At 49.4% G+C, this 18,662-nt stretch overlaps 1 protein-coding gene across 10 annotated transcripts in view; it reads left to right on the top strand.

The window, feature by feature from the left end:
• The window catches only part of ARHGAP22 (Rho GTPase activating protein 22), a 211,688-nt gene that overhangs the window by 115,865 nt on the left and 77,161 nt on the right, over nt 1–18,662 (top strand). The window contains exon 1 of one of the 10 annotated variants that reach the window (XM_007962621.3): nt 14,275–14,403. The exons of the other annotated variants lie outside the window; for them this stretch is intronic. Within the exon in view, the coding sequence (XP_007960812.1) occupies nt 14,352–14,403 (52 nt within the window). The 5' untranslated portion in view covers nt 14,275–14,351. Of the gene's footprint in view, nt 1–14,274; nt 14,404–18,662 lie in introns of those variants that run through there. 10 annotated transcript variants of the gene reach the window in all.

Here is an 18,662-nt window from a genome sequence, read left to right on the forward strand (position 1 = left end):
AGGATTACTCCCTCGAGCCTTTAGAGCTCCACCGCGATACTGGACTTCTGGCCCCCGGAACTCTAACCAAAGAAATTTCTGTTGTTTTAAGCCACCCAGTTTGTGGGAGTTAGTTATGGCATCCCTATGGAAAACTCATACCATTGTGGCATTGGGAGTGACACTGCCAGGGCCACTGGCCCTCCGCAGCAGGGCCCATGCTCACTAACCTTGAAATCCAGTCCACACTCTCAGGGGCCAGAAGACCAAGCTCCTGTTCCTGCTGTCCACTCCTGGCTGGTCCCCCATCTTCCTGCACCCTCTCTCTGCCTAGCACCTCCATCCATGCAGCATGCTGCTCCAGCCATGCTGTATCATTTGCTTGGCCTGAGGCACAGCCCCTGGGACTTCCCGTGCTGCTCCCAGAGGCCTATGGTCAGGTGGGAAGAACAGAGCTGCAGGCATCCAAGAGACCCAGAAGGGGACCTGCTGCTTCCCCACCCCCCCCGTGTGTGCCACCTTGGAAAGTCACCTCATCTCCCTGAGTCTCACTGGATGGTGACAGTAATGACCTTTGCAGGCCCTTGGCAGAGATTTTGGAATACAGCAGTGCCTGGCACACAGCAGATGCTCAATAAACATGAGAACCTCCCATCAAGTCAGCACAGGAAAGACTGAGAATTCCAGTATCCTGGAGAACCAGGCCTCCTCTGATGGACTTGGGGGCAGAGCTGGAGCATGTGGGGACAGGAGCAACACATCCCTAGCGAGGCTGGATAGGGATGTGAGCCACCTGTCCTTATCACATGTACATAGCTGGAGGATGAGGAGAGGGCTCTAGGTAGGGGGTCTGGTCCATAATCTTCCATGTCTGGCACAGAGCAGGGCTCCATGAATACTGGTTGCAGGAATAATGCTGGAGAAGCAGAGGACCCTCTGGCTGACGCAACAGAGCAGAGTTGCAAGACCAGTCACCCCGCAAAGGCTGCCCTGAAGGAATGTGAAAACCAGAAGGATTTCTTTCCTTTCATTTTTTTAAAAATTAAGAGAAGCTAACCTTCTTTGTCCTGTGAAGGGTCACTTAAGTGGCCCTCTTAGATATGCAAATGCAAGGCCAGAAAGCAGCTGGCCTCCTAGGATTCCTGTATCAGCGAAATCTTTGCAGCCCTTGGTGATGGGTTTTATTTTTTATTGAGTGGCCTGGCAACGATGGTGCCCTTCTTTGGTCTGTAGAAGAGGGGTGATTGGTTGAGAGAGCTGGGGGAGGAAAAGAAATTTGTGGACTAATTTGCACAAAGAGCCCAGGTTTTCTGAAAGGAATGAGACAAATACACCAACACAGTGTTTTCACACTTTTTTTTGATAAGAAATAGACATTACATTGCCCCCTGGGAGCCCAGGGCAACGGAAGCTGAGGCTTCAGCAAACACTGCTATTCCTATAGTCTGCGTCTTCTGGAATGTTCTGTTCTATGTGAGTCTATCTCTTTCGTAAAAATTCCAGACAAAGCCCACAGAATTGATTTCATGACCCCTCTAATGAACTGGTGTCCACAGTCTGAAAAATGTTTTTTGAGATTTGGTTTACAGGAGGTCTGTTGGGTGGATTGAGGCCTGGCTGTAGGAAGTGGGGAAACAGAGGCACTGGAGGTTGAGTGAGTCAACCTGGTAGTGAGTAACTAGCAGGTGGGGGGACAGTGGTCTTCTGGAGCTATGCAACAGTAGAGCTGGGTCTGACCTGGCCATCTGAGGCCAACTCACCCTGGAAAATAGTGGCGAGGGCACAAGAGCTTGCAAACTTTGTCCTCTAGCATGAAGGTCCCCTGCCTGACCCTGCAGAGACTTGGCAGCCCTTTCCTTCCCCTGGGGACAGCTCCACAGGCTCAACCCCCTATTTCTATATAGCTGTCATCTCACTGGCAACACCAAGGCCAGCTTGGAAGATACCGGCTCTGTGCCCACCACCCTGGGGCAGCCCAGTGCCCTCGTCTGGCAGAGACCTCACCACCAGATTAAGCAGAGTGCGGAGGTGTTCTCAGAAGGCAGAACACTCTCAAAGAGTTGCAGTTTCTGCAGCAAAACCCCGAGGAACAAGGGACCTTCCCCACCCCAACATCTATCTACGCTTTGGACAGGGCCCAGGCCAGCCTCTGCCAGGCCCCATCCTGCGCCTTTCTCCTTCCACAGCTAGGTGCCAGCAGCAAGCGCCCATGCCCCCCTTTCCTCAGGGCAGAAACTCTGCCAATTCCCTCCCCTCCACCTATGAGCACCCCTGGCCACAGCTTGCTTCACTGAGAAAAGGAAGGGTGTCGGGCACTTGCAATGTGCCATTCTCTTTTCTTCGTGTCACAGCCAATACTGACAACCCTCAGCGCCTTCCACCCCTTTCGTTGTCCACATGAGGTGAGAGTCTTCAAGATGGTAGAAGTTGGAATTCAATTCAGACAGCTTTGGAGTCAGTTTTAGTCAAGGCAGTGTGGTGGCAAAGCACCAGCTTGGGTGCCAAAAGTCCTGACTGTCCCTTACAGCACCTCACCCCTCTGGATCTGTGTGGCAGCCAAAGCCTCTGCTCCTCTTGCAGCCGCGAAGATTGACTCCACCTCCCATCCTCCCTGTAGTAAGACAGGGTCACATGACTAAGCCCTGGTCAAGGAAACATGGGTAGGAGAGGCAAGTGACCTCAGAGGCTTCTGTAGCTCCTGTCAGCACCAGCTCCTAAAATCCCCTGATAAATTCCCTGCCCCCTCTCCCTGCATCTCACAGCAGAGGATTCAGACGAGGACACTGAGGTCCTAGAAGGAGCCTGGGTCCCTGAGTGACCACATGGAGCAGCCCACTCCCTCCTCCCTTTTCATGCTGACCTGCAGGAGCCAGTGACCTAAGCAAGAAGAGTCTTTAAGGGATTAAGCTGCTGAGATTTGGGAATTGTTAGAGCAGCAAGCATGAATTACCTGATTGATGTGCCTAGTTTCCTTATCTGTAAAAGGAGGTTATCAACACCAGTCTCAGGGTTGTTTTGTCAATGACTTATGATGCAGTGAAAACACAAACCCAGGATCTGACACATTCCAGGTAACTGAGGTCCCTCCTTAAAGCACCAGCAGCAGCCGCAGCAGCAACAGTGCAAGGAGCACTAGTTAACTCCGAGTGTGCACAGTACTATGCCCCCAGCTGAGTGGACCAGACACCAGATGGGCCTAGTTCATATACAGGGTCTCATGTTCTATAGCATGGAGGTTCTGGGAGCCTTAAAAGGTGTGCAGGACTGACTGCGAATGCTTTGTAAAATGAATTTTTCCTATAACTGCAGACCATTAAGGTGATATCTGTAAATAGAATGCTAAGCTGAGGGGTCATACATAGTAAAAGTGAGAAGTAGGAAAGTAAGGATCACCCTGGAGGCGGACACCTCAGTTCTAATTCTGACTTTTCCACTTACTAGTTGGAACCCACATAAATCACTTAACCACTTCAAGCCTCAGTTTCCCTTTCTGTAAAATGGAGATTGTCATAGGGTTCTTGCACGGATAAATGAGTTAATTTATGCAGAATGTTCAGAACAGTGCTTGGCATACAGTAAGTGGCATGTATGCCACTAAATGACTCTTGCTCAGGCAACTGAGACTGCCTCCTACCCTGAGTGCATGGTAGGGTCTGATGTCATCACAACCGCTGGGAAGTACCTGTCCCCTTTGGGAGCTGCTGCTGTGTTTGTCCACATGGCAAGGAGAGAGAGCCCTCTTGGCCCCATGGCCTCCTGCTCTTTCCCATGCTGCATTTCTCCTGGGGATGGCGGAGGAAAGAAAGTCGGAAAAAGCAGGTGGGGGCAGGGTGGGGGTGAGGCTTCAGGGAAAGGACAATGGGCTTTGTAAATCCCTCCCTGGGCAGGCTGGCCAAGTTCAATGGCTTCAGGCCACATGAACAGCAAGAAAAATGTGGCCCAGGAATTTCTCCCCAACGATTCCCCTTGTCTTTCTCTGTGGGAATTTGGAGCTGCAGACACATTCCTTCCATGAACAGTAGCTGAAGGCCCATTTGCCTGAGCTGGGGAACCTGGCTGGCCGGGCACTTCTAGAGCTCTGCCCCTATTGCCCCCTCCCACCCCCTGTCAAGGAGTGGGCACTGCCAGTGTGCCAGAGAATGCACTCTCGCTGGCAGACCTCACAGCTTGCTCTGTCAGGGACTGACCTCTCCTGGGCACGGCCGGCTCCTCTCCTGAGCCAAACTGCCCAGACAGCTTTCACAGCTGCTTTTCCACAATCTGTCACCCAGAAGTGGAGACTAGACATCTTGGAGAGAATTCCCATCCATTCACTTTTTTTTCTAAGCTAAGCACTTCTCGACTTAAGAGGAAATTACTTCCCAGATGCTCTAAAATTCTTTTAAAATACTGTAAAGTACAGTCCACAGGCCAAACCTGGATTGCCACCTGCTATTGTACACAAAGTTTTATTGGAACACAGCCATACCCATTCATTTACATATTGTCAGTGGTTGATTTCACGCCACAATGGCAGAGTTGAGTAGTTGAGTTCTCTGTTGCTACAGAGACTGTATGGTCCTCAAAGCTTAAATATGTTTACTATCTTCCCCTTAGAGAAAGTTTACTGACTTCTGGTTTACTCCTTTGTTATTCCACAAAAGATTTGAAATGGCCTCTATTGAGAAGACTTAGAATAAAATAGTGGTTACACAATAGTTCAAAATAATTGAGAGCCTGAGAAAATGCAAATAAAAATAGCAACACAGGCCGGGCGTGGTGGCTCAAGCCTATAATCCCAGCACTTTGGGAGGCCGAGACGGGTGGATCACGAGGTCAGCAGATCAAGACCATCCTGGCTAACACGGTGAAACCCCATCTCTACTGAAAAATACAAAAAAACTAGCCGGGCAAGGTGGTGGGCACCTGTAGTCCCAGCTACTCAGGAGGTTGAGGCAGGAGAATGAAACCTGGGAGGCGGAGCTTGCAGTGAGCCGAGATCAAATGCACTCCAGCCTAGGCGACAGAGTGAGACTCTGTCTCCAAAAAAAAAAAAAAAAAAAAAGCAATGCAAAATCATGAACCACAACAAAAATATGAAGACTGTTAGGACCCACATATTTGCCAAAGCCAGGCTTTAAATTTTTCTTGAGCTTCCTGGAAGCCAAAGGAAAAAGAGAAATGAGACAAGTCTCATTAAAAGAAAGAAAAAAGAATACAAGTCCTTATGGGATCTAGAGCTTTTTCTAGCACAAAGATGTATGGGACTTGCTTCAAACAGAAAAAGAATAATACCCACTTTCCCCATAATCATATACTTAGTTAAAAACAAAACAAAACAAAACAAACAAACACAAAAAAGCAGAGCAATGAGTCTGCAAAATGAATAGCAACTGCAATGCTGTTGCTGAGGGTCAGTACAGGGACAGGGGTTCTTGTTAATATGTCTGACCAGAGATTGAGCTAGATATCTAAAGGCAAAGCAGTTGACTTCCATGCACTGTGCTAAAAGTGCATAAAACATTTTGAGAGGTAGGGCGTAAGAAGCCTCATTTCTGCTTATCATTTCTGTAGATCTATTTGTTTCAGAGCAAAAACTGGAGTTAACTAAGGACAGCCCCAACTTGTCACTAACTCACCTTACAGTGCCTGGCACAAAGTAGACCCTTAAGAAATTGCCTGTGAAAAATGAGGAGGTTGTGTTAAAAGAGAACCTTCCAATTCCAATGTCCGTGGGTCTGTGGTATGTGGACATACAGTGTGTGTGCGCACTGAATTTCCGCCAAACTCTTTTTTTTTTTTTTTTTTTTGGAGACGGAGTCTCGCTCTGTCACCCAGGCTGGAGTGCAGTGGCCGGATCTCAGCTCACTGCAAGCTCCGCCTCCCGGGTTTTCGCCATTCTCCTGCCTCAGCCTCCCGAGTAGCTGGGACTACAGGCGCCCGCCACCTCGCCCGGCTATTTTTTTTGTATTTTTTAGTAGAGACAGGGTTTCACTGTGTTAGCTAGGATGGTCTCGATCTCCTGACCTCGTGATCCGCCTGTCTCAGCCTCCCAAAGTGCTGGGATTACAGGCTTGAGCCACCGCGCCCGGCCCAAACTCTTAATACAGATCAGAAATATGATGGGAGAAGGGGATGGGGGCAGGGAGGCAGGCCCAGATGAGACCCTTACCTCCAAGAGGCAGGAGGCAGTGAGTGGTTGTTAAGAAGGTGACCAGTGGCGTTCAGACTGCCCAGATTGTAGGACAGGCTCTACCCTCTACCTACCAGCTGTGTGATCTTGAGAGCTTGCATAACCTGAGCGGGTGTCCATATCCTTACCTATAGATTGGATCTGATGACATATCACCCTTATGGGCTATTGTGAAAATTAAACAAAATAATGCCCATGAGTTACTAATGCCAATCAAAGGTATGTTTTGTGATAAGCTGTCTACAAAGTGTCTTCATCACGCCCTTCTTCAACAAGCTCCCTCTACCAGAGGCCGGGGCTGGCAGGAGACGGACATGATTCTGAAAAGCTAGGAACGATGACCTGCAGTCTCAATCCAGCACTCCACAGGACTTGTCTTTTTTAACTGGAAGTCTCAACTACAGTTATGTGTGCCTTCGTCCCATAGGCCATCTTATTCACCACCGAGTCCTGTTCCTTTTCCCAAAAATATATTTATCATAGAATTGTTAAGATCACAGGCTAGAAAGCAAGATGGGCTGGGTTCCGATCTGAGCTTAGCCACTAAATAGCTGTGTGACCTTGTGCAAATGACTTCACTTCTCTGTACTTCAGTGCCCTCCTCTTGAAAGTGGAAATAATAATGACATCGAATGCATAGGATTGCTCTGAATTCTAAGTGAATGTGCCTATGTCAAGCTCTTAGCCTGGCACATTGTCAGGGCCAGCTAGTACTAGCCATGAGGATTTTGCATCACTTCCTATGTTTCAGCTATCTGTAACTGCATAACAGACTACCCCAAAGTTTAATGACTTAAAACAACACACATTTTCCTTTTTAAAAAAATGTATTTCAATAGATTGTTGGGGAACATGTGGTGTTTGGTTATATGAATAAGTTCTTTAGTGGTGATTTCTGAGATTTTGGTGCACCCATCACCTGAGCAGTGCACACTGTACCAGTGTGCAGTCTTTTATCCCTCCCCCTCCTCCCCCGTTTTCCCCCATTCCCCAAAGTCCATTATATCATTCTTATGCCTTTGTATCCTCATAACTTAGCTCCCAGTTATGAGTGACAACATACGATTTTGCTTTTCCATTGTTGAGTTACTTCACTTAGAATAATGGTCTCCAGTTTCATCTAAATTGCTGCAAATGCCATTATTTCATTCCTTTTTATGGCTAAGAAGTATTCCATGGTATTTATATACTACATTTTCTTTATTCACTCATTGATTTATGGGAATTTGGGCTGGATCTATATTTTTGCAATAGTGAATTGCGCTGCTATAAACATGTGTGTGCAAGCATCTTTTTCATATAATGACTTACTTTCCTCTGGATAGATAGACAGTAGTGGGATTGCTGAATCAAATGGTAGTTCTACTTTTAGTTCTTTAAGGAATCTCCACACTGTTTTCCATAGCGGTTGTATTAGTTTACATTCCCACCAGCAGTGTAGAAGTGTTTGCTTTTCACCACATCCACACCAACATCTATTTTTTTATATTTTTTTTGTTATGGCCATTCTTGCGAGAGTAAGGCGGTATTGCATTGTGGTTTTGATTTGCATTTCCCTGATCATTAGTGATGTTGAGCATTTTTCTATTTGCTTGTTGGCCATTTGTATATCTTCTTTTGAGAATTGTCTGTTTGTGTCCTTAGCCCACTTTTTGATGGGATTGTTTGTTTTGTTCTTGTTGATTTGCTTGAGTTCTTTTTAGATTCTGGATGTTAGTCTTTGGTCAGATGTAAAGATCACAAAGATTTTCTCCCACTCTGTGGGTTGTCTTTTTACTCTGCTGATTGTTTCTCTTGCTATACAGAAGCGTTTTAGTTTCATTAAGTCCCATCTATTGATCTTTGTTTTTGTTGCATTTGCTTTTGGGTTTTTGGTCACAAAGTCTTTGTCTAAGCCAATGTCTAGAAGGTTTTTCCAATGTTATCTTCTAGAATTTTTACAGTTTCAGGTCTTAAATTTAAGTCTTTGATCCATCTTGAATTGATTTTTTTTGTTTTGTTTTGTTTTTTTTTTGTTTTTTTTGAGAGAGTCTTGCTCTGCCTCTCAGCCTGGAGTGCAGTGGTGCGATCTTGGCTCACTGAAACCTCTGCCTCCTGGGTTCGAGCAATTCTTCTGCCTCAGCCTCCCAAGTAGCTGGGAATACAGACGACCACCACCACGCCTGGCTAATTTTTGTATATTTAGTAGAGATGGGGTTTCACCATGTTAGCAAAGCTGGTCTCGAACTTCTGACCTCAGGTAATCTGCCTGCCTTGGCCTCCCAAAGTGCTGGGATTACAGAAGTGAGCCACCGAGCCCAGCCACGCTGATTTTTATATAAGGTGAGAGATGAGGATCCAGTTTCATTCTTCTATGTGTGGCTTACCAATGATCCCAGCACCATTTGTTGAATAGGGTGTTCTTTCCCTACTTTATGTTTTGTTTGTTTTGTTGAAGATCAATTGACTGTAAGTATTTGGCTTTATTTTTGGATTCTCCATTCTGTTCCATTGGTCTATATGCCTATTTTTATACCAGTACCATGCTAAAAACAAAACACATTTTCTTTATTTGCTCACTGTTCTGCAGTGTGGCCATGGCTTGATGGGGACAGCTTCTCTCTGCTCCACATGGTATCACTTGGAGAATCCACTTCCAGGACAGCCTCATTCCCAGAGCTGGAAGTCAATGTGGTTGCTGGCTTGGACCTCAGTTCTCCATTTGGCCTCTCCACATTGCTACATTGGGGTTCTTGCAGCACAATAGTCTCAGGAAAGTTCCACTGTTTACAAGGGGGTGCTTTCACTAAAGTCAGGGAAAAGCACTAAAGTCAGAAGCTGCCAAGTTTTCTCAGGACTTAGACCTAAAATTGGTCCAGAGTCACTTCTGCTACCTTCTGTCAATTAAAGCAGCTCATAGGGCAGCCTAGATTTGAGGGAGGGGGTTACATAAGATGCAAGAACTGGAAGATGTGGTTGGCTGGGGCCCCCGAGCTAACACATTGCCCTGCCTGGTCTCAATCTCCTCCAACCTGTGTTTGGCCCACATCTCTCACCTGGCTTATGCCTTTTGCATCTTTGCTTTCTCTCTGCTCCAGTCTCCCCCTTCCAGTCCCTATCTCACTCTAGCCACCAGGCCAGCCAATCAGAATCACAGGCTGCATCATATCTCCTACCCTAAATGCCATGTTGTGACTCCCCCCATCTGAGTAAAGAGCAAGTTCTTAATGGGATACTACTCCACCCATTGGAGGACTGTGTAGTCCATGTGAATTGCTATAAAGGAATACCTGAGACGGGGTCATTTATAAGGAAAAGAGGTTTATTTTGGCTCACAGTTCTGCAGGCTGTACAAGCATAGCACTAACATCTGCTTGGCTTCTGGGGAGACCTCAGGAAGTTTACCATCGTGGCAGGAGGCAAAGGGGAGCATACATGTCCCATGGCAAGAAACCAACAGAGAGAGAGAGAGAGAGAGAGAGAGAGAGAGAGAGAGAGAGAGAAAGGAGGAGGTCTCATACCCTTTTAAACAACCAGCTCTCATGTCATCTGCCCCATGACCCAAACACCTCCCACTAGGCCCACCTTCAACACTGGAGGTCATATTTCAACATGAGATTTGGAGGGACACACGTCTACACCATATCAGTGACCATTCCTGTGCCATCCCCTAAGGTGCTGGACCCCTCCTTGCAGCCCAGGTCCCACCTCAAAGCATCCTCCTCCTCAGAGTTTTCTTCACTACCCTCGGCAGACTGGCTTTCTGTCCCCTACAGCTCCCAGGGTAACCTCCTATCCCCCGCCCCACACTGGACTGGCTTTGTGTCAGGCATTCAGCTGTGTTCAATCATCATTTGTACATGAGTGAAGGAAAGAATGATCATTATAGGCTCCCTAAGCTATGCTTGTGGCTAAGATGGTACACTCCCATTTATACTCTTCCCCTGAGCTACCCAAGGCTGAGCTCACACCTGAGATAGTGCTGTGAGGGTGCCTTGGATATTCTGGGGAGGAGCAATCCAGACTCCTGCATTGGAACTACAGAGGACATGTCCTGAGTCTCCTAAGAAAATCCTTGAATGGCCTGGGGCATATCTGGGACCAGGGGCTCAGGCTGCACAGGCTTCAGGATCCCAGTAGCAGCACCCCCTAGAAGCAACTCTACATTCTCACCACCCAACTGTGGGTCTCCCAGAAAAATAGAGTAAAGTGGCAGGAGGTAGAGCTCTGGGCAGCCTTTATCCCATGGAAACTTTGTCCTCAAAGCTAGCATCCAGCCTCCTCCCAGAGCCCACTGTGCCCACTGGATATCCACCCCCTGGCTCTAGCTCTTCTGCCCTGTGCCTGGTGGTGGGCTGGAGGTTGGCCTTCCTGCTGGGAAACATGTCCTAGAGGCTCCCACCTCTGTCCCTTCTTCTGGAGCAAGGCAGCTTGAACACAGCTAGAGCCTTGCAGCATGTATGATCTTGATGTTTTGGCTCAATTCTCGTTAGTTTGGGGTCATGATCAATTTGGGTGGCAGAGCTATGTTCAGGGAATTTGGTTTTTCAGACAAAGTCTATGCTAAGTGGGTGCTTTGCCAGTTGCAGCCCATGACTTTAGGCCTAACTAGGAAAATACTACCCATTCTTCTGTTTATTTAACCATTAAACCATCCATCATCCATCCTTCTATTCACCTATGGAACACATCCATTCAACCATCCCTCCACCCCTCCATCAATCTGTTCACCTATCCACACCTCCATCCATCCAACCATCCATCCACCCATCCATCCATCTCTTCACCTATCCACCCCTTCACGCAACCATCCATCTATCCACCCATCCATTCATCTATTCACCTGTCCACACCTCCATTCAACCAACCATCCACCCATCCATCCATCTATTCACCTACCTACACCTCCATCCAAATATCAATTTCTCCATCCATCCATCCATCCATCCATCCATCCATCCATCCATTTACCCATCTATCCACCCATCCATCCATCCATCCATCCATCCACCCATCCATCCATCTATTCACCTACGTACACCTCCATCCAAATATCAATTTCTCCATCCATCCATCCATCCATCCATCCATCCATCCATCCATCCATTTACCCATCTATCCACCCATCCATCCATCCATGCACCCATCCATTCATCCACCCATCCATCTTGGCTCTGCCACTTACTACCTCATTCATCTCGGGCAAGTCTCTTCACCTTTCTGAACATTAGTTTCTTCCTTTGTAAATTGAATCTCATGGCATCTGCTTCATGCGGTTGTCCTGTGGTTAACGGAGATAACCTTTGTGAGTTGCCTGGCACATGGTGGGAAACATATAGTGCATGTTATTTTCCTTCCCCCTTGAGGAAGAACACACAACTAAAAAACCATAAAAAGATAATGTGTAATTAGGAATTAAAATGTGTGAAACCAAAGGCAATAAAACAAGAAGCCCTTGCCTTCCTATTTGTCTACTGAACTGCCTTGGGAGTTGATATTTAAAGCCACTTTGAAAAGTCGAGTATCCCAAAATATATTTAAACTGTTCAATAGGGACGTTGACCCTTTATAATAGGCTCATTTGAAACGATCCTGCTTTGCTACTTCCTCTTAGAAAGATAAACAAGCGGCCCACAATGGCCGCTGTGATGTTTTCTTTTAAATCTTGCTTTCCAAATGTAGGACTTGGCCGTTGGACAATCACCCGAGGGGCTCGCTCCCCGCAGATGCTCTCCCTGAATGCAGGGAGCTCTAGCTTGGAATTCCTGGGGCCTCATTAAGCCCGCTGTGACTAAGTGATCTTGCCTGGTGCTAAAACTGTTTAAAATGACTTGGCAGCAACCAGAAGTCAGGTCTCTCTGTTTTTTCTCAGTTACTCTCTCTTTGTAACCCCCGCCTACATGTCATGAAGTGAAAACATCTTTCTTTCCGGATCTAATGCAGGACAACTTCTCTCTCCCCAAAGCCTCACCCTGGTCTTTCTGAGAAGTTAAAGGAGAGGGAGGGAGGCAGAAATCTGCCCCGCTGTTGTTAATCTCTCCTTTGAATGAAGACTTAACTCCCGGGAAAACCTCTTCCCTGCTCTAAGTCATTCTTTCCTGCCCCCACAATTATTTAACTCTTCTGCTCCGTGCCTTGGGCAGCCTCTGCTTTCCAGCCTGCCCTTACTGAGATTCTCCTCTGAGACCACCTCTGTTCTCCCCAAATGGAATTGTGGTAGGGAGGGAGGGAGAAAATTCCACTCAAGTCAAGGCCATCAGAGCTGGACCACAGCCCTGCTTCAGGGTCAAGAACAGATCCTAGGAACTGGGGGGTGACAAAGAACCTTACATGAAGAAGCCTACTCTGTGCCAAACACTTAAAAATATAATTATTTCAGTCAAAGTAAATTGATTATTTAGTTACACAATAATACATGGTTATTTTTTCCTTTTACAGAATGAGGCCATTATAAAAAAGCCAAAGTCTCTTGACACCCACTTTACTCCATTCTTGTTCCACCCTCTCCCCAAAGGGACCACTTCTGTTTTCCTGTTTTCCTCCCATATATTTTTCCAGGCCCAAGGGCCTAGAACAGAGCATGGCATAGAGTGAACACTATAGTAATATTTTGTGAGTATGGGTATGTGTTTTACATAAGTGCCATGAATCCATGCATCTCACACATTCAGCCATAGCACTCTCCTTTTATATCATATACCATCTTATGAAAATTTCAACTTATTTGATAATTCTTTCATTTGTTTGTTTGTTTTGAGACAGAGTCTCACTCTGTCACCCAGGCTTGAGTGTAGTGGCCCAGTCTCGGCTCACTGCAACCTTCACCTCCTGAGTTCAAGTGATTATCGTGCCTCAGCCTCCTGAGTAGTTGCAATTACAGGTGTGCGCTACCATGCACTGCTAATTTTTGTATTTTTAGAAGAGAAGGGATTTCACCCTGTTGCCCAGGCTGGTCTCAAACTCCTGGGCTCAAGTGATCCACCTACTTTGGCCTCCTAAAGTACTGGGATCGTAAGCAGGAGCCACCAGGCCTGGTCAATAATTCTTTTACTGATGAACATTTTGGTGGTTCCAACTGTTTGCAACCACAAGCAAGGCTGCCGTGAATAACCTTCTATAGACTTTCCTGGGCATGTGGGCACACATTTCCATGTGGTACATATGAAGAAATAAGACAGCTTGCTCCCAGGGCATCAGCATTTTTAGTTTTAATAAAGCAGCTTCCATGTTACCTTCCAAGGTGATTGCACCAAACACACTCTCATGAAAAAGTGCCCAAATCCTCGCCAAGACTTGATAATGACGATAGCTCACACTTGCAAAATACTTAGCTACAGGCCACTTGGGTTCTAAGTCCTTGCATATATCAACTCATTTAATTGCCACGACCATCCGATGAAGCAGTTTCTGTTATCTTCTCTGTTTTATAGGTGGGGAAACTGGGCACAGAAAGAGTTTGAATAACTTAATTCTTAATTTGTGCTAAGTGGCATCTGAACCGCTATCATTTCCCTCACTTTTCAGGTGAGGAAACAGTTTCAGAGGGGAGATGATTTATCCAAAGTCACACAGCTCACAGGTAGCCCGCCAGGTTTGAGGGTAGCCTGGGCAAACACTCCCTCTTCCTACTACTGCACAGTACAGGTGAGCTGGGAAACTGAGAGTTCAGTGGTCCTGAACACCCCCGACCAAGTCATCCTTGAGATGACTGCCCAGAGGATGCTGGCGGGGGAGTCTCCCTTGCACAGCGAGGGCGCCCCTTCTTCCGATTCTGCGCGGGGAGGCCAGGCCGGTGTGGCCCCCAACGCCTGCTTGGCTCCCAGGGAAACGGAGGCAGCCCCGGCTCCGTGGCGCCCCCTGGCGGCTCCTGGGCGAGCGCGCGGCCCGGCACCCCGGGAGAGTAACGGGCCGCGGGGAGGGCGCCGGCGAGGGCAGGGAGCGGCGCGGGGCCGCCCCGGCGCGCGGAGATAAAAGCGGGCAGCGGCGCGGCGGGCGCGATCTGCGCGTTCTCGTATTGATTAGCAGGGTCTGCCCGGAGGCCGGGATGCCCGCGGCGCGGGGCCGCGGTGGAGTGTGAGGGCCCGGGAGCCGCGGGCCGGCGGCCCCGCGCACCCTGCGCCCGGCTGGGCACTGCCCGTGGGCCGGACCTCGGCCGCGCCGCCCAGGGGCGCAGGCGGCAGGCGGGGAGAGGAGCCCAGCGGCGGGGCTGCGGGCGGCTGCCATGGGGCTGTGCTGCTGCAAGGACTGGAGAGGACACCTGCGAGCGCCCAAAGGTAACTCTTGCGCGCACGTGCGCCTCGCTCCCTGTGGCCGCCGCCAGAGGCTGCCAGCCCCGCCTCGGGGACTCGCCACCGGGTGTCCAGGGCCGCCCGCACCTGCCTCAGCTTTGGAAACGGCTTAGGTGCGGCTGCTGCTCCGCTGAGTCTCCTAACTTTGGAAGGGGAGCCTCCCCCTGACTCGGGGCGCGGAGGCGCATCCCGGGGCTCCTCGGTCCCCATCTGGGAGTGGGGGTGGGGTCCGGCCCCTGGGCGGGAATGGGTAAAGCCGAGGGGAGGGTCCGCCCTTCAGGGCCCGGGGCTGGCCGCGGCGCCGGCTGCAGGTCCTCCAAGTCCACGGCCTGGGCGGAGGAACCCCCGGCGCCCAGATCCGCCTGCAGGTCTCTGCACCGCGAGCCCGGTCCGCGCCCTGCGCCGCCCCTGCGGCTTAACCGCCGGGAGACTAACCATTCATTCTCGCCCGCCTCTGTCACAAACTTGGACGGTGGGGCCCTGACTCAGAGTTTTCCAAAAGTCGCGGCGGAACCTGCGAGCAGAGCTGCTTGAGGAATGCAGCAGTCTTGGAGAGGGCCCAAAGCCCAGAAACGCGCTTAGGACGTTGGCGGCCGCCGGAGGTCTGGCCTCCCGGGGCTCTGGGGCCCAGCCGACTTAACCCTTGACTGACTGAAATGATCCCTGTTGATCATTGGGGACATAGTGGTGCATGCCTTTCCGGCAGCGCTCCCTAAACTCACCTGACCCTAACACTCACCTGCCGCGCTTATTAAGCATGCAGATTCCCAGGCCCCACCCTGGCCTGCTGGATAGGCTCTGGGGAAGGTCTCCGGAAACTGTGTGTTTAAGGAGTTCCCCAAGTGACTCCTACGGCCAGGTGAGTCTGGGAAGCCTTGCCTGTAAACCATATAGGGTAAGGCAGGCTCTGCCAGAATGAGCACCAGGTCTTCCTTCCTCCGATAAGTGTATTCTGCATCCAGATACAGAAAAGGTCAGACAGCTTTCGACCTTGTCCGGGTGAGAATGTACAGGCTGGTTTCACAAAGGGTTTGAAGTAGCTTATAACATGTATAATACTTAACTATTTAAAAACCTAAACAGGACCCTACATTTACACAGGAAGTAGACAGGTCAAGGGAAAATGGAGCCTAGTTAATCTGGCCATGAGGTAGGATCTGTGGTTGAGCCTCTTTGCAACCAAAACCAAGTGAAAAATATGAGTGCTGTAGTTGCAAGGTTCTCATTGTCCCAGAGCAACAGTTTTCTCGACTTCTGATTGTAGAAAGAATGAAAAAGAATTTTGCACATGAGGCTTCATTCTTGGAAGCAGGGGCCAAGAGCCCTGTGTGTGGTGTCTTCACTATGACAATAGCTAGGGCTGCAGTAGGATTCAGAGGGCAAGGTCTTGCTGCATGCTCCCCGAGGGCAGGTCAGAGCCCAGGATTTCACCCCCGCCAGGGCCTGGACAAGCAGCTTTAGTCTCTCCTGACCCCTCCTCAGTAAACATGGCAAAGGGTGTCCCAAAAGCAAGGGTGGGTTTACAAAGCCTTGGTTAGGGAGGACATAGACTCATTAAGCAGCCCCAGAAAAGAGCCAGGGGCACCTCCTCTTGCTTAGGTCTGTCCTCTGGGGCTGTGGACCCCCAAGGCCAGCTGCTGGCTTCACCAATCCAGGTAAGGAACAAGCCTGGTCCAGGAGTGTTCCCTAGCTTGGCCCTACCCTCCCACCCACCCGAGAGACGGCTGGCCACAGCAGCCTGGGAGTAGGCACTGAGTCTGAAGTGCCTACAAGGTTCTGCAGCCCATGGAAGTTAGCCAAACTGGCCAAGTGTGTGGGGAGCACTGTGGTGCCAGAGTGGATGACCAGCCACTGCCTGGCAGGGAGGAGAGAACCCATGCAATTGTTGGAGAGTCTGTGGTTCAAGGAAGACAGATGTTTGATCTCTTAGTGTACAAAATCTCCAAGAGTTTAAATGCTGCGGGCTCACTTAACAAATTTGAACCCTTGTGGCCAGGCTGGCTGGGTGGTGGACAGTCTGAACCATTGTTCACAATTAGTTCTGCAATAAACACGGGAGGGGTTATTTGGTCAAATAATCTTAGACATCAGGAATTATGAAAGTTTGGAGGATTTTTCACAGCAAACAGAGCCTTTGCCACACTGGCACAGTTGTGCCCGCTAAGTCAGGTGGATTGTAGGTATGGTCTCCACACCTTTGCCTGAGGAACCTTCTTTTCATAGAACATTTCACGGCACCCATATGTGTGGACACACTTTGAGAAACGCTGCTTTGGACATTAAACTGTTCAGTTGTAATAGCAGTAACACAGTATGTCTGTGTATGTATCCGTGTGTGTTTAGCTCTTGCTACCCACCTAAGGAGCTATCTGACTCTCTAGCCTAGAGATGTGTATGTACATTTAGAGAGTCCATTAATCATTGATATCATTTCAATTAAAGCAACAGCTAAGACAATTGTTCTTATTGATTTCATTCTTGGATGTTTCTGAATCAAACTCTTACAACACAACATTTTCGCATGTTTGTCCCTGTGTAAAAATCTACTTGATGAAGTAGAAAAGCTCAAATATTCTATAATCTCACGAAGAGAGCAGCAAAAATATATCAAGAGCCAGAGCCACATTAGTAGGTGTCATTATCATGTGTTTAAAACCCAAATCCTGGGCTTTATCCAGAAGCTCCTTGATCTCCTGCTGGCTGCAAAGCTGCAGGTGGGCACAGTGGGTCTGGGGAGGGATTGTTGCGTGCCTTTTTCAGGGGGGAGAGGGTGTGATATGCTGTGGCGTTAATCCCACTTAATATCATATGCAAGACAGGTTGTCACACATAGAGAACTCCTGGGTTCCAGGTGCTCCCAAAAAGCTGAAAGGTCAGTGAGCAGGATCTGATTTGTAGAGGATGAGCCTCCCCTAAAAGCAGAGGGCCCGTGTACTTGTCTGAACTCTGAGGGTATTGTTTCTGGGGCATGTTTCCAGATGCATCTGTATTTAGAGCTCTGTGATGGGTCTGTTTGGTGGCAAATTTCATTTTCTTCAGCTTTGCATTGTTACCCAAGGTGGAGATTTGGAGGAAGAAGGTGGTACTGGAGCACAACATGGAGTCAGCTTTTGTTCCAGGGCGGTGAGGGGCAGGAGCGGACTGGTAGGCCCTTAGATCCTGACACGCGCTCATTCTCTGCCACCGCTTCATCTCCAGCTGCCTCTGGAGCTCTTCGCCCCTCATCGTTCCCGCTGCTCTCAGCAGTAGCAGCTGTCCCTTGCCTTCCGGGATTTTGCCCATGACGAGGTCCTGTGCTCTTTTCGACATCCTCACCCTCCCTCCCATCAACTCCTGTCAGCCCATAAACCTGTCTGAGTTGGTCATCCAAAAATTCAAAAATGAAACCAACAAGGCCAATTCCTTGTCCCCTTCTATGCTCCATAAGCCCTGCCTATTGTTCCTCCCCTCCATTCCCAGCACCAGGGAACAGCGTGCCCAGCCCTGACTCCCCTTTGTCCTCCTTCCCACTCATCCTGGCCCCGCTGTCAGGCTCTGCCTTGAATGAGGTCATCTGCACTGGACCAGGTGACCAGTCCTGACGCTCTGAGCACCTTTGAGCCTACTCCCCCTTAGGCCCCTCCTGGGCTGCGGAGGGCTGCCTGAGGACTGTGGCTCCCCAAATGATGCAGCGGAACAGCAGAACTAGGGCTGAAGGCAGCCCTGCCCTGCCGGCTTTTGGCTGTCAATTTGTTCACCTTCTGAGCTGTCTCCCTCGAGGCCCTGATGACTGTGCTTGCCTCTAAACAAATGTCCCCGAAATTCCCCCTCCATGCCCTGCAGAGCCTGTCTGTGGCCTACAGATCCAGAGCCCCTCATCAGACTCCGGTGCAGTCCTGCGTTCCCACTGCCGCTTCTCCTGCTTTCCTGGCTCTCGACCCTGCCCTCTTCTTCATTTCTCACAACCAAAGGCTGTTGGCTCCTGTGCTCCTGCCTTCAAGGCCACCGCAGCACCTGTGCATTCGCTCGTCGACTTATTACCTTGATGGCACTGCTTCTGGCTGGCCATCCTGTGTTCACCCTTGCCCCTTCTAGTCCACTGCCCAAGCCAGCATCTATCCACAGCTCTAGTGACACTATGGTCCTCCTCAAACCCCACTTTGGCCCCACACTGGCTGCAGAAAAGGCTCAGCTTCCCAGCCTTGGTGGCACTGTGTTCCCCCTTCCCCCTCCCAGGCTCCCCGGACCACGCAGCCTGGATCTCT

The sequence above is a fragment of the Chlorocebus sabaeus genome, chromosome 9 (genome assembly GCF_047675955.1).
Source record: "Chlorocebus sabaeus isolate Y175 chromosome 9, mChlSab1.0.hap1, whole genome shotgun sequence".
In the NCBI taxonomy this organism is placed as follows: domain Eukaryota; kingdom Metazoa; phylum Chordata; class Mammalia; order Primates; family Cercopithecidae; genus Chlorocebus; species Chlorocebus sabaeus.